The 15856-nt window shown below is 38.4% G+C and overlaps 1 protein-coding gene across 1 annotated transcript in view; it reads left to right on the forward strand.

Annotated features, from left to right (window-relative positions):
• The window catches only part of TMC1 (transmembrane channel like 1), a 58610-nt gene extending 46587 nt beyond the window's left edge, over positions 1-12023 (forward strand). The window contains 5 exon segments of the mRNA XM_086629915.1: positions 4565-4632; positions 7538-7777; positions 10039-10164; positions 11820-11896; positions 11995-12023. Coding sequence (XP_086486041.1) covers positions 4565-4632; positions 7538-7777; positions 10039-10164; positions 11820-11896; positions 11995-12023 — 540 coding nt within the window.
• The last annotated feature ends 3833 nt before the right edge of the window (positions 12024-15856 follow it).

Here is a 15856-nt window from a genome sequence, read left to right on the forward strand (position 1 = left end):
AATTGAAGACTCATTCACTATTCCACAGAATACAACATCATCGATCTCCATGGAATTTTGGATAGGGTCTTCTAGCACACAGTGTTTGTGGAGAAAAATATGAAAGAATTTATTTTAGAAATCTTATTATATATATTTTTTGCTGGAATTTGTTTAGCTGAAATAAAGTTAGAAAGTCCCATAACATAAGTGAGCGTAAAACTCTTTACTGGGGAGTCGAGACTTTCGTTCTTTTACACAGATCTGAGCCAGGTTGACTTAACTGGCTAAAATACCTACCCTGTAAGGCCTGATGCTGCTTTTTCCCCTGTTAAATAATAGTCAGGGTACTGGCAAAGCTTGTGAAGCTCCTGCAGCCTCTTTTGTACTTCCTGGGAGGTGTGGAAAAGAGCTAGGTCATTTAAGGCTATGTTGGGTACATCTGCATGAGCAGTCATCATAGGTGTTCTGTCATGCTTTTGTCCTCCTTTCCTCAAAATCTTACCTTCATATGTGTACAAATTTCTTGTTTTACTAAAAGCAGACTCTTGGGAAATGATAATTTTCCAAAGCAAGAGAAAGTTTTTATATTTTCTATAGAAAATACAGTTTTCTGGTATAGCAATCTCATTGCCATTGGCTGGCTTCTATGAAATTTCAACCTTTATAGAAAGATTCGGGTTTCTCCCTGGAAATTCTACGTTGTGTCTCGAACAGGACTGGTACAGGGATGGAGGCAAAGACTACCACCTGGCCATTTTGTGAACAAACAAGTTATAACCCTTGCAATATCAAATTCGAATGCAGGAATTCAAATACAGCATGGACGGAGAGCCACCACAGCTTGTGGAATCATGTATTTTGGTATACTTTAATAGCATCTGGAGCTTCCTTGCATTTTCAGGTGTTTCACAGCTATCGTAATAGCTAAGGCTGAGTGTGGGGAACACATGAATCGCTATAGCCAGCGCTACATCTGACAGGAAATAGCTCAGACATTTCATTTTCCAAAGATGTGATATCTTCTAGTAAGGATGTTAATGGAATACAACACAGTAATTCAATTACTAGAACAGAGCCTATAGAGGAAAGAGCTTTAATTAAGGATCTGGACTAAAGAGCTGCACAGATACCACCATTCTTTGTAGCTATTCATCCATATACAATGTAAAGAACATAGAGAGAGGCGAGAAGCAGTGAGAATGATCCTCACAGCCCACACACAAGGGCTTCAACACTGTTAATGGAAGCCGTGGCATGTTTAACCAGCAACGAGGGTACATTACATATACATATACACTTATTTCCATTATTGGTCTCAAAGTGTCAACAACATATCTGCTGACAGGGGATGCCAAAAGTAATTTATTATTGACATTTTTATTTGGCAGTATGTAAGAATGGCTATAATGGTCTCATCCATTAGGACCCTTAGGTCCAGTAATCTGCCTGAAATAACAGCTGGAAGTGGAAGGTTAAAGTAGAAATCATTGAATTTCTGGAAATATATGAGCTTAAAATCTTTCCTAGGAAGTAGCTATACCTGTGTCTCTGTGGTTACTGGCCATGATATACCTATCATCCATTAATTTTAAGACGTTTTTTATACCCTAAATATTTTTGACAACCAAAATATCCTTTGGCAAACAAATCCAGAAATTAACTTGCATGTTGTGTGGAAAAGACTTCCTTTTTTTTTTTTTTGTTTAAAAATTAAGTTTTGAATTCTTTTATTTGTTAATATTAGCTCCTATGTTATGAAGAACAGTCACAGATTATTTCATTCTGTATGATCCTATTCAGCTATCCATTTCACTTACCATATTTTATCTCTCTGTAGAGCTCTTCTTAGTCAACTGTTTCCCAAATTGAATATTACCAATCTATTTAATCTTTCCTCGTACACAAGCAGACTCATAAATATGTGGAATATAAATGTAGCAGTTTGCTGTAAATACATACACATACATGTATATATACACAAAACTACACAGAAAGAGTTTAAAGGCTCCAAATATTGCAACAGTTTAGCACAGTTATATTCAGAATTACAACTTTAATAGTGATTTTAAAGAATAAGTTTGTCTTGGTTCAGCCATATGGGAACAGGTGTTTCTGTAGCTCATGCCCCTTAATCCCCCTATCAGTCATTCATGTAATTAATATCTGTTAGATCCACATTATTCGTTATTATTTTCTCCACCCACTATGGTGAATCGTGCAAGTCCCCAGCTATGGGGTAGCAAAACTCTCTTTTGTGAGAAAGCTGATGAAACAAGATCTTGTGACAATGCAAAACTATATGACTAATATCCTTGAATCAGACATTTAGGTGTAAACCAAAAGTTTACAACCACAATTTCTTACCAGAGAGTTTTATTCCAGTGCATATACACATGAACTAACACGTATGTGTGTATTTCAACTGTTCCTCACATGCAGTGTATTCAATGCTTGCAGATGAAAGTGCTCATGAATTAGAGACTAATAAATAGAGTGAAAGAAGAGGTATGGGAATTATTAAAGGTTTGGAAAAACAGAATAGTCTAATGAATAGTTCAGAAATATGACTAAAGAATTATTTGTTTACGATGTTTATGTGTCTATGCTGGACATTAAAATTTATGATATAGTGCTTTCTTCAGCAGACAAAGAGACAGTGAGATCCCATGGCTGAATCTTTGTCGTGGTTTAGTCTGCCCCAGCAACTAAACTCCACAGAACCAGTCGCTCACCCTCACCCTTAATTTAAGAGAATTAAAGGAGAAAAGAAAAAGAGACCTGTGGGTTGAGATAAGAACAATTTACTACTACTAATAATATATGAATATATACATATGTACAATGATAAATATATATACAAATGAGTGATGTATGGTGTAATTTCTCACCACTCCTTGGCCGAAGTCCGTCCTGTCCCAGAATAATGATCCCAAACCAGATAAGTCCCGACACCACAATCCTGGATGAGCGAGAGGCCCGAAAACAGAGAGAGAGACAGAGACAGATAGAGCACTCCGAGAGTCAGAGAGTGAGACCCCCGGAAGAGCAAAAGCCCTTCATTCCGGCTGTCCCTCATTTTATACTGGGCATGACGCTGCATGATATGGAATACCAATTGGACAGTTTGGCCTCAATCCTAAGTCTAAGCACAAATCATAATGGGAGTCGCGGACTCTCTGTCCTGGCTCTGCTCCCCCCTATCCTGTTGTGCTCCTGCACACTGGCAAGAACATGGCAAGCTGAGAAGTCCGTGAGACCTCAGTGCCAACCACAAACATCAGTGCGCTGTCAGCGTTCTTCTCAGAGCAAGTCTCAGACCAAAACCAAAACACGGAGCTCTTCCAGCTGCTAAAAAGCAGAGCTGACTCTGTCCCAGCTGAAACCCAGGACAATCTTGAAGCAAAAATTAGAATCAAGCACACTCAAATTAGAAATGATATTCATATTAAGCAGATAAGATAATGATTGGCAACATCTGTTAATGTTTAAAAAGAATTCTTAAACAGTGTAACTCTTAAAATATGAGAGTGTTACAATTCAAACAGTAATTAAATCACAGCGGCCTCATGGCTGATATTGTATTGGACGACATATTAGATGACTGCCATTAGCGACTGTCCTAGTTTTAGCTGGGACAGAGTTTTTTTTTTAACAGCTAGAAGAGCTCCGTGTTTTGGTTTTACTCAGAGGCTCGCTCTGAGAAGAATGCTGATAGCAAGCTGCCAAGGACTTTTCAGTGTGCCGGAGTGCAGAAGCACGGCGGGATAAGGGGGGAGCATAGCTGGGACAAGGGGGACACGATTCCCCTTGTGATTTGTGTGGAACTTAAGATTGAGGGCCAAACTGGCCAATTAGTATTCCATACCATGCAGCGTCATGCCCAGTATAAAAGTGAGGGTCAGCCGGGAAGAGGGGCTTTTTGCGCTTTTGCTCTTTTGCACTTTTGCTCTTTTGCGCTTGCTGCGCTGTTGCTCTGCTGTTTTTTCTTTTCTTTTCTCTCTCTCTCCCTCTCTCTCTCTGCCCCTCTCTATTTCGGGGCCTCACGTTCGTCCGGGATTGCAGCTTCGGGACGAGACAGGCTTCGCATACGAGCGGGTGGTGAGCACCTATCCTGTGTATTAAATCATCTGTATTAAAATCATTCTTATCTCAACCCACAGGTTTCCCATTTATCCTTTAATTCTCTCCCTCATTCCTGTGGGTGGGGGAGGGGGAGTGACCGGCTGTGTGGGGGAGGAAGTTTTCAACCTAACCCACGACAGCGACTCCAATAGAAAATTTAGGAATTGTTGCTTTAAAATTTACTCAATACCCAGAGCTATCTTAAATTCTCTGTTGGCACCTTCCTCTGAACAAATCTCAAAATGATTTTCAGTAAAATCAGCAAGCTGTATTAAAGTCTGCCTGTTGACCTTGAGTCATATTAATTCGTTTCATGATTCACTGATGAGATGCAACAAGAGACCTTACCACACAATGCCAGGATGCTGCTGCTGTTGGAAGTGGCAGTTTTAATCTACTGTAAGTCATCTTAAAACCCTTTGTGCAAGCCTAATGAAAGCATCTGTATTATTTCTTTCAGCCATCATATTCTGAGTTCGATATAAGTGGAAATGTGCTGGGGCTGATTTTTAACCAAGGCATGATCTGGTAGGTGTGGCAAAGCATGTTGTATCTACATGACTGCAGGGTTTAGCTGTACTTGTGGAAGATTCTTCTGAAGTGCTGATACTGTCCCATTGCTTTAGTCTGATGGAGTTGTAGCACAATATATATCAAACTCTGGTACATGGCAATCAGTGAGACCACTTGAAAACTAGTTCTGGGCTAAGATTGTGGAACCAGATGCAACAAGATTTTGCAATGAGCTAGTAAGACCAACCAGTAAAAAGCTGCTTATCTTTTTGTTGACTGGCTTCTTGCTAGAGCAGGCACCTGGCCTGTACTATTTTGCTTCGATGTTATGCCTTTCAAAATACCTTACCTCTCTTTTCCAATGTGTCCTGTGAAAAAAGGCCTTAAAAAAAGGTATGTACACTTATCTGTGCGGGCATGTGAATGTGGATAAAATGCTACTGCTGTGGTATTAGTCCTTGGTTGTAGAGGAGAAGAAGTCTATGTTTCCTCCCATTTTTGGACTTTACATGAGTGGTACAGAACACTAGCATGTAAAGCCCTCACGCAGGATGCTCAGTCTTCCTCAGGTGCTGTCCTTCTCAAGCACTGTTGACTTCTCAAAGTTAATTAGTTAGAAGGCTTAATTTTTCACCTTTAAACATGACTTGGCTGATCAGACTTTTTACTTGGTGAAAGCCCTCATCTCTGTAAAACACCAAGGTTGTGTGTTGTGTGTGTGTCAAAGAAATGCTGCAGAAATACGGCAAAGAAAGCGGTTGAAAATATCTTACAGCCCTCACAACCAAACCTTATTGGGGGAATGCACTGAGGGTCCCAATATCAACGCTGTGGACTTGCTTAGAAGTAGGGTGTATTGCTGGGGATGAGCATGGCACCACTATGGCCTCATAGTGATGGCATGCCCTAAGAGTGGAGCTGGAGGGAGTCCAGTCCTGCTGCTGGCATGTGAGGCACCTGTGTTGTGTCCTGCACCTTAGAAAAGCAGCTTAGCTTTGCAATTGGCATCTGGCTATCTGCCTTAGGACTGGCATTCTATTTTCTGATGGGAAACGTCTCTCAGGCTGCTGTGCACCAAAATGATGAAGCTGCAGCTTAAACTGCTTGCCATTTTATATGCAATTGATGGCACTAATATTTTCTACTGCCATAGTTAACACTTTGGAAGATAGGTTGGAAATCATTCTCTACCTGAGAGACGTTGAGGACTGGGTGAAGGAGTCGATTCCTGGTTATTCTATAACAAAGCTTCTATACATACCTAGCATTTGTAAACTTCATTACGTGTACTGACTCTGTGCCCTTCTAAGCTGCCATGCCTCAATATACACATTCTGGCACAGAAACTGTGACTTGTGCTTTTGTGATGCTGTGTAGATACAGCATCTTTTGACTTACTGCTTATTGCAGGCTTGGGACCACATTTACATGCTAATTGGTATTTGCAGGGCCAAGTAAGGCACTAGAGCTGTAGTGTTTTTCATAATTATATCTGATGATTTAAATTGAACCAAATATATCAGATGAGTTAGAAAGGGTTGACTGAATTATAATAAATATGCACTGCCACAGCCAAACCCATGTTTATCTTTAATACATACATGGGATAAACTGGTTTCTGTTTTATCTGAGCTTTACAAATTCTGTTGCATATGCTTGTGCTCATCTGAAACAGAATGAAAAAGAGTTTCAGGTACAGCTGGTGAGCTGGCTCTGTCACAGAGCTAAAAGGGACACAAAAGGCACGTATGCGTGTATTTATTTTTGTATACGAGAGAGAGACCAAGTGATTAGGAAAACTCTCATCTCTTTGCGTTTTTGCAAAGCAAATTGGATACAAATAATTTTCAAGCCTTCTCCATATTAATAGACTTTGTCAAGAGTTTGTCTACCATATAATAAATATTACACTGAAATATTATGAAAACGGCCATAGGTCACTCAGATTCGGAACATGTAGAAACTGAGGAGTATTTTGCAACTGATCCCCATGAGGGTAAGGAACAGGGCCAAGAGGCGCTCTATCTCTTCAACCGTAGACTAGTACAGCCTTTATCTTTTCATTGAAGGTTAATGGGAAGAGGAAAGAGAGATATTAATGTAATAGAGCTGTCATAATATTTCTGTACTCAGAAGGTCTTTCCAACCATGCATATCTATTCCTTATTTTTAAATAGAAAACCTGAGGCACTCAGAGGCAAAACAGCTCAGTCCCAGTCATCTGGATAATGACTAAGGAAAAAGTAGATTCCCGGTCTCTTCCATTCTGTGTCATTTGGCCAGGCAAATGAAAGTAATTGCTCTTCAGTCAGCCTGGCACAAGAAACAAGGTGTGATAACAATAAAATAGTCCAACCTGTTTCAGTGTCATAACCATGCAATCATACAGAATAAGGAAAAACAATATTTAGCAGAACCAGTAAAGTGTTTGTTGGAATGAAGCACTAAATAACCATGGTAACAGAAGTAAAATAAATGTCAACTAAACAAAAATATCCTTCCTAAAGTGGTGCTAGTGTATTATGAAAAGTAATGAAGAATAAACTAGATAATTTTTGTAATAACTAACTTTAGGGCTATCCTTTTCTATACAGCACAGGTGAGATGCTACCTGAACTAAAGGGACAAAGAGTGGATAAAGCTTCATCAAGTGATTGTTTAATTTGTAGAGAAAGAGAGTTTTGTAACCTTAAACCAAGAAGTTCATATGGAGAATTCTCTCCATATGTCTCCAGTTGTTCTTAAAGCAAGACTGAAGAGACAAGACCAGTAAAAAAATATAAAGATGGTTTTCGAACTTGATTTCTGAGTGCACAGTGTGTATTGCTACAAAGCACATTGACATAGGGAATGGGTGGCATACCTAGGAAGACAGAAGTCCTACAACAAACCGGTTATTTTTAATTTGTGCATTTTCCAGGATGGGATCTTTTTATGCTCCATGCCTCCCAGCGATCAACGTGTTCCGCCTCCACACTTCGATGTACCTGCAGTGCTGGGCAGTGATGTGCTGCAATGTTCCCCAAGAACGGGTCTTCAAGGCTTCCAGATCCAATAACTTCTACATGGCCATGCTGCTTTTCATCCTCTTTCTCTCCACACTGCCTGCTGTATACACCATTGTCTCCATCCCACCATCTTTTGACTGTGGTCCTTTCAGGTTTTTTGCATTTTACATCCATCTAGTGCTATTGATGTAATGAGCCACCTCATCTCATTACAGTGAATGATGTAGTAATGAAAAAGAGCTTCTATAATGAGTGTTAACACCTGATAAGCTGAGTGTTTAATTGTGTCACATTTCCTATTGTGGAGCTGCAATTCCAGAAAACTGAGCGATTCTTCAGAAATTTTTTATCTGAAGTGTAGAACAGAAAATCTTTTCTTTTAGTTAGTTGTAACGTGAAAACTTGTCATTACTGCTGTAATTAAGTCACAAATTATTCTTAAGGAGTAGGGCAGTGACCTGTTATGCATCTCTGGTCTGCTGGCTTGAGAGTGCTGGCTTTCTGGAAATGTCTACATATGCCCTATAGGATGGGTGTGTCAGGACGCATGGTGGTGTGCTAAACAGGTGGTGGTGGAGTCTGTGACTGTTCTGACTCTCTCTGATGACACAATATTTCATGCATCTGTATTACCACTGTGAAGCCGATTCTATTTCTGAAGTCTTCAAGATCTCCACATTCATTAGTCCCTTCTGAAAACTTAGGCCTGCTTTGCCTATGCAAACACGTACCTTGCATTCAAGCTAGCTTAGATGTGGTCACACTTTCTCCTGCTGTGCACACTACTTGGAAAGTCCAGGACCATTTTCACCATATTCACTGGCCAGGTAGCATGAAATACAACTATAATGAGTACACAACAATAGTCAATATGTGAAATTAAAATTTTTAAAAGACTAGTCTTTAGTTTTGAAGAAAGTATTAACAAAGTAAGAGTAGGAGAATAGTAAAAGAGACATCCAGATTCCCATGAAAGATTTGAATAATACTTTACTGTGGTGAGTAAAACGGTATCTGCACAATCCCCAGTGCAGTCTGTAAAGGAGCAGGAGCCTTGCCACATTAGCTTTGTCTGAAGGCAAAATGTCTGGGAGATTGTTTCTAGCCACCTGAAATAGTCACAGTCATCTAAGAGGGAGAATTGCATGTCATGCCAAAAATTCTGACGAGACAGAAAATTACTTGAATTTACAGAAGCAATGACAACAAAGCCAGCGAAGCAAAATAAGATATTTGATTTGAGTCACAGCGAAGACAGTACAGAGGGAGACATCTGGAGTCAGATCTGAATAGTTGCAGTTACTGAATTGGATATTACTGAAATGGTAAAATTATTGTTCAAAATTAGAAAGATAATAGTACCTGCAACTTCTTATCTGTCAAATGCAGAGATTACTTCATTCTTCATAAAAAATGTGAAATCATCAAAGTAAATTTTAATGGGGGAAGACTTGAAAATAAAGCAGGTTAATGCAACCTGAGTATAAGTAAAACTACTGTTGAGCAGCCAGTGGATAAATACTGGTAGTGCATGGCTCTATATTAAAAAAAAGAAAGTATTTTCTTCTTCATAACTCTGTGTCTCATCTATTATGAAACTTCAGATTCTTTTGGATTTTTTTCTCATTTTTGTTTTGTTTTGTTTTGTTTTATTCCATCATTAAAGGCAACATATACAACTCAACAGAGACCTGCCAGGAGTAGGGAAGCCAGGACAAAATTAGCAAAGTTGCAACAGAAGAAGCTTTGTGCATGCTGGGGAAAAGATAGGGAGGCATAGACTGGAAGTGGAGAGAAAGAACTGTTCTGAAGAATTCTTCTACCTGCAACCTTTCTACATTACCGGGAAGAGGTTAAATGTTGAGAACAATGAGTTAAGAAAACGACCTGGTTGTCAGAAATGCTTTACAAGAACTGAAAATAAGTGACAGGTGACCTCAATGACTGGAATATCAGGTGGCAATTTGGTGACAATTCCTTTAACCAGCTAAAACTACCAATTAGTCTCAATACACATAAAGACCCATTTTACTGGTCTTGTTCAAGTAAAAAACTTCAAACTCTACATTATGAGGCACCGCTGAAAGCAAAATAAACAGAAAGGGATTTTTAGAACATCTATTAAAATGCTTCTGCAAGAAAAACTTTGTTAATGCTGTAGGGAGAAAATACTTTGTAGATAAGCTGGCCATGGATATTATATTTCTGTAACAACAATGAAAATCTCCTAAAACACAGCCACTGACTTCTACAGCATTGGTACACAGAGGAGAGAGAGGACAATTAGGCTGAACTATGCTGAACAGAAACCAACTGCAAGCAGGCCATTTTTTGCTTATCAACCATACAAAAATGGGACTGTCATTGCCATAATATTAGTATGTGATATATTGTCAACTTTTCTGTTTAACAGTGGGAAGACTAGAATGTTTGAAGTCATATCAGAAACTCTGGAGCATGACTTCCCTTCCTGGTTCGGGAAGGTTTTTGGTTATGCCTCTAACCCCGGACTCATCCTACCTTTTATATTGCTGATGGTGTACGTACAGAATATTAACTCAAAGCTTGCTTAATGTAAGGTCGGTTAAGTTTCTTTTGCTCTGAATCTTCACTGCCTGAATATCTAATTAAATACAGTGATGATTGCCCTGTGGTGAGGGACTTGAAGAATTCATGAGCCTTTTATTTGATCATAATTAATGTGCCTTTGCGCAAAGGGTAATAATATCTCTTTTTGTTCAGTGGCTTTCTTTTTGTTTTTGTTATTGCTTTTCAAAAATATTGTTGCCACAGTAATGACAGAGCTATTAAAATGCAAAAGCCTACAGGGAATCTGAAGGTCTGTGACTTTGATCAGCTTGTCCAGTAGAACAGCAGATCAGCACATCATAAATCCTTAGCAAGTTCAATAGAAACATGACCATCGTGAACACGTTATTTCTCCGTAACTTTCAGTGAGTCTGATCGTCAGAGCCTTGGCCTTTCCTTGATAAACAATGTACTCTATGCTGTTGGGACAGGAGTGTGAGACAGGGCGTTGGAGGCTTTATGAAACAGGGCTAGTAGAGATTTTTTTGTATGTCAGTACCTGATAAAGAATAATGACCCCAGAATAGTCTTTCTCAGAGATTATATTGACTACTTCATAAAGGCATTTTAAACTGCTGTATACATATATAAGATTATGTAGCATACTGCTGAACTGAAAGTTAATTCTATGTAGAGATGAGCTGGGATTTAACCCTGCATTGTAAAACTACCAATAAATATAGGGAAGATTACAGAATAAAATAGAAATTGCAGAAGGATTTTATATGAGCAAAATGAAAGTCTGAGATGAAATTTTGCCAAGGTTCACTTAATCTCGTATCCCATTTTAACCCTTGGCTAGAAAAAAAGTCTCCAGACAGTCCTCTGAAATACATGGACAACTCCTACTGATTTTTTTTGAGTGCTATTACTTTGTTGGAATGATCCAAGGCAAAGTCACTAAAAATAAATAAAGAGAAGAAAAAAAAAAGGAAAATGCAAGGTAAAATCAGGCAAAGCAGAGAAAACTGCATATGCAGATTGATTATTTCCTGCTTACATCAATAAAAGACTTCATATCAGAATTTTTCTAATTAAATCAGGATGGTGAAAAACACTAATTTCATAGCGTTATCACAAAAGTAATACGATACACTGAAAAATGAAAACTGCATTATTCAGTTATATTTTTGTTTAGTAGAAGAGTGTAATTTAAAACTAAACCAAAAACCTATGCTTTTGACTGTTTTCTTGGCATTACATAAGTACTTCTATTGTACTAGCTCAAAAGCTTTTATAAATATGATTTACTCATTTTTAAGGTATGTCATACAATTTAATGAACTTTTTAAAGTTATTCTTTACAATACACTTCATAGTGAGGCAAGCTTTATGGAACATCTTTCTTAAATACTATAAGACTGAATGTAGAGTATTAAGAGACAAAATAATTTCTTTCAGCTATTTTGCCCCTGAAATAACAGTGTCTTCTTCGTATTGTAAGGAAGCACATTGTTGGTTGACAAAATACTGATTAAGCATGATAATTGAGGAAAAGATACAGACTTTATATTAACACAACTGTAGCTGTTGCTGTAGGAATGTTGTTACAGTCTTTATATGTAAATTATTAACTAACAAGAAATTATTTATCTTTAAATTTAGCCTGAGTATTTATTATCTCAATGCTACTTCCAAATCCTATAAGGAGGCTAACTTGGAACTTAAAAAGAAGCTACAAAGTGTAAGGAATAGAGAATTTTTGATTTATCATTTTGCTAAATAATAGATAAGCCATTTGGGCTACTGAAAGATGCCTTCCCTCTCTCCCCATCATTAGCAAGCAGAAGAAAATAAAAGAAGAAATAAACAAAAGGCACAAAAATCAAATGAACAAGAAGAAAATCCATTTGAGACAGAATCAACATCGCCAACGCAAAAAGGAGAGAAACAAGACAAATCCACTCCAAACCAAGGTAAGGACTGTTTTGAACTCCTCAGGATGAGGAATTTATGTATGCCAGACTGTAGTCTTCCTCACTGCCTTGGCTGCTTCCTTTGCCATAATGTCCTGAAAGATATCCACAATACTAAATCACAAGTATTAGCCTAATCTCCAGTCCATTTTTCTTTCTTTGGCTTGTTTAAGAAATACCGTAACATTATTCCACATCAGACAACTCTAAATTAATAAAACCTTGTAATAGAGCTATAATGAATAGCAAGATCCCAGCCCTGCAAAAAAATCCCCACTTAAAGCCTAGTCTGAATGTCAGTGATCCCTCTTACCTGTCACAGACCAGTTAGGTCCAAAATCTTGCACCCTCCTGTAGTATTTTTTTGATCCAGGACTACTCAGGACAGTGTTTGTCGTCTTTGCCACATTCACCAGGAGAAGGTATACTGAGAACACAGTATGGTAGCAAACCTTATCAGAAAGTCTATCCTGATCAGAGAGGTTTCAGTCTGTCCTGAAGGATTTCGCAGGCTGTTTTATTCCCCCTGGACACTGCTGGACTTTCCCTGTCGTGCACACATAGCATACAGCCAGTAGAGGCTCAAGCCTAGCAGAGAAATCTGGATTGGAGACAACTGTCTTTGGAAGAGCCACATGCAAGACCTGTCTGCAGCCTCAAAACCTGCCCACTTAACTTTGAAATTGCTACCTATATCATTGTTCATAGACTATATTTAAGTGCATCTAGCACTTAAGAAAATCCCCCACTTTCTTCCACTGGGGCTTGCTTCCTCTTAGGGAATTTCTGGTTTGCATGTTCATTTTTTAATTATGTTCTCCAAACACATTTCAGACAACAAGAAAGGACAGGGTGACAATGAAGGGAAGAAGACAGGCCAGCCACAAGAATCCAGCTCCTCTCAGGCACTCCAGCACCCTGGCGCTGCCCCAAATGGCCACTATCCGCTGCAGAGCAGAGGAGGAAACCTTCCTCCCCCATCCATAGCTGTGACAAGGCCACCGGTGCCCAGGGGTTATGGAGTGCCGGGCTATCAGCCTGGAAACCCACGCTTCCCAGGGGCGCAGCCAGGAATGCCCAGGGGCCCTCCCAACTACAGATAAGGAGCTTCAACACATTTTCATATGATGAAGGACGCTGAGAGACAGAAGAGTGGTCCTAAACCCAAACATACTCCTGCAGGTGCACAACCCCGTTGTGTTCATTGTAAATCTTCATGTGCATAGAAGTTACTCATGCTCTTCAGCTTTTGCAGGATGGGAAGCTTCAGAAGAAAATCTTGCATGAGACTTCTTGCATTTGAAGGCATTGGAAAAATGCATTATCTGTGTCAACAGATTACTAAACTTGGGGATATTTGTTGGAAGATATTTATTAGAAGAGTGAAAAACATTTTGCATTCAGTTGATTATTTTCTTAAAAGCCTGAAAATATGTCCCTAACATCTTTTCCTTTTTCTTAGAAGCACAGTTCACTGCAAACTATCTTTGTACAGAGTGTATGAGAGTCAGTTATGATTAAACACTGCATATAGCTTGTCTTCCACAGGTCAGATATGCTTACCCAAAGATTTCAGATTGCACATGGGAAAACTAGGATCTTTGCAAAAGCTGGATGACTGCCTCTAAAGTCTTTGGGAAAGATTAAAAGGGTAAAAGAAAAGAAACATTATTCCTGTTGCTATGAAGAATATTTAACTCCTATCACAGTACTGCTTTTAGCTAATAATAGTTTTATCACACTCTGAAAGACTAAAAATAAATTCAAAATATCAAAACAGTGATGAAACATCTCCTGTGCAGAAAAACCTATTTGAAGAATAGAGGTAAGACAGTTATGCAATAATTTCTGACAAATACCAGGGCTGTGTTACGGCACAGAGACACTTATTATTGCATAAGAATATGTGCTGTATTATCTGCTCTGTGGATTTAGCATTGCCTGCTTTTATGGACCTCTTTAGAGTCCAAGGTGGAACAAGTCCTTAGTATGATAGGTCTTGTGGAAACACAGGATAGAGACAAGCCCATGTGCAAGCTGATGTTACTCATTCCAATGAGACAGCTTTATTTTTATATTATGATCGTATTTCCTTGTCCAGAATTTGGGCCTTCATAATTGTTTTAAGACTCACAAGATTAATAACAAAAAAATTAGTCAACTGACTGTCTTCTAACAAATAAATGTAATTCCATTGGGGCCTTCTGTATAATATATAGAGGTCCATTCCGTAGAGTGGAAAACTTTAATCATATCTCAGTATAAGAAAAGTCTTTGACATTACCAAACATCCTCCATGTAATGTAGTTGTGAAATTTATGGAGAAAAGCTTACAAAAAACCCAGGTATAGAAATATGTATCCCCATAAAACACAATGATCTGGATTCAATTTCTAGCTCAAGCAGTATTTAAATCAATTGCTAGAATCTGGGAGGATAAACTAAGGGAAAGTTCACTTTATACTTGACTCTTGTACTGCTTCCATAAGCATCTGCTATCAGCTGGAGATAAGATCTTAGATCAATCAGACCTTTATTGAGCACCAGCATGACTGTTCTGCACGTAAACGCTAAGCACTGATAACCAAATCAAGAGATAAGTGTATTCCAATAACTACAAAGGAGAGTCTTTTCTAGCGAAGGACTGGAAATGTGTTGTTACCAAGGGAGAGGACAAATGTGTTAAGACTGGATCCCAAGACATGTCTGCATCTGCGGTGCAGCAAGTCTTGTATTTTAAACTAGAGAAAGTACAGCTAAATGCAGTGTAAGTTGTTTTATCTTTCTGAGATAAGACTTCTAATCTGTAGACTTCAAACATGTGGTAAAAGTACAGTAATTCAAACTCTCTATTAATTTGAAATCTCCTAACATGATTAATTTTTAAACTGCATATGTTCTTAGCCCAGAAGCTTTTAAGATTGTCAGTAGTCATACTGTTGAAGTCGTACATGTTAAAATTAAGCATGAGCCCCAGTGCTCTAGTGCTTCCATGCTTTTAAGGTAAACTTTTTCCTAAAAGCTGAGATTGATCTATAATGAGACACTGATTTGCACAGAAGTTTTAGCTCATTGTTTGTTAGCATTTCATAACAAGAGAACACTGGATATTCCTTAAAAAAGAAGAAAGATTGTTTATAGAACAAGTGAAGAAACTGGTTCTAAAGATGCGTTATGGCTTGATGATCCATCTGAATTTTTCAAAGGGTGTTGAAATAAATTGGAGTTGTAAACGGATTTTGATGCTGTCTGGTTCCCTGAAATGTAAAGGGAGGTTTGCGCTACATACACAGATCTTAGTGAGGATTTCTTGTTCTATTAGGAGTGCAAATTTTCTATAGATATTAAGGCTTTCTCATTATTAGCAGGATTAGTGTTTCATTCTGTGGGATTGCTTTACATTGTGAATGGGAGGAAGACACAGCAAGGAATCCACTAGCTGAAATAACTCTAAGGATCTTTCTTTTAGATCTGTATGCCGTATTGATTTTTAATGTGTTCTCAGAATACACCTGCATATACAGTGATGAGCATGTAATAGCCAACATGAATAACCATAAGATGTTGCACATGCCCTGTGATTGGCATCATACTGCTGTGGCAGAAAATGAAATATTTATTCTTATTCTTTGGTACTTCTAAGTAAAGGTCTTTCATCACTGTGTTTCGTGAAGCTGTGCTTTCAATGTTTCCTAGCTTAATTCTGTTTAAATGCCTGTCATCTTA

Source organism: Tauraco erythrolophus, chromosome Z, assembly GCF_009769465.1.
Source record: "Tauraco erythrolophus isolate bTauEry1 chromosome Z, bTauEry1.pri, whole genome shotgun sequence".
NCBI classification, from domain to species: domain Eukaryota; kingdom Metazoa; phylum Chordata; class Aves; order Musophagiformes; family Musophagidae; genus Tauraco; species Tauraco erythrolophus.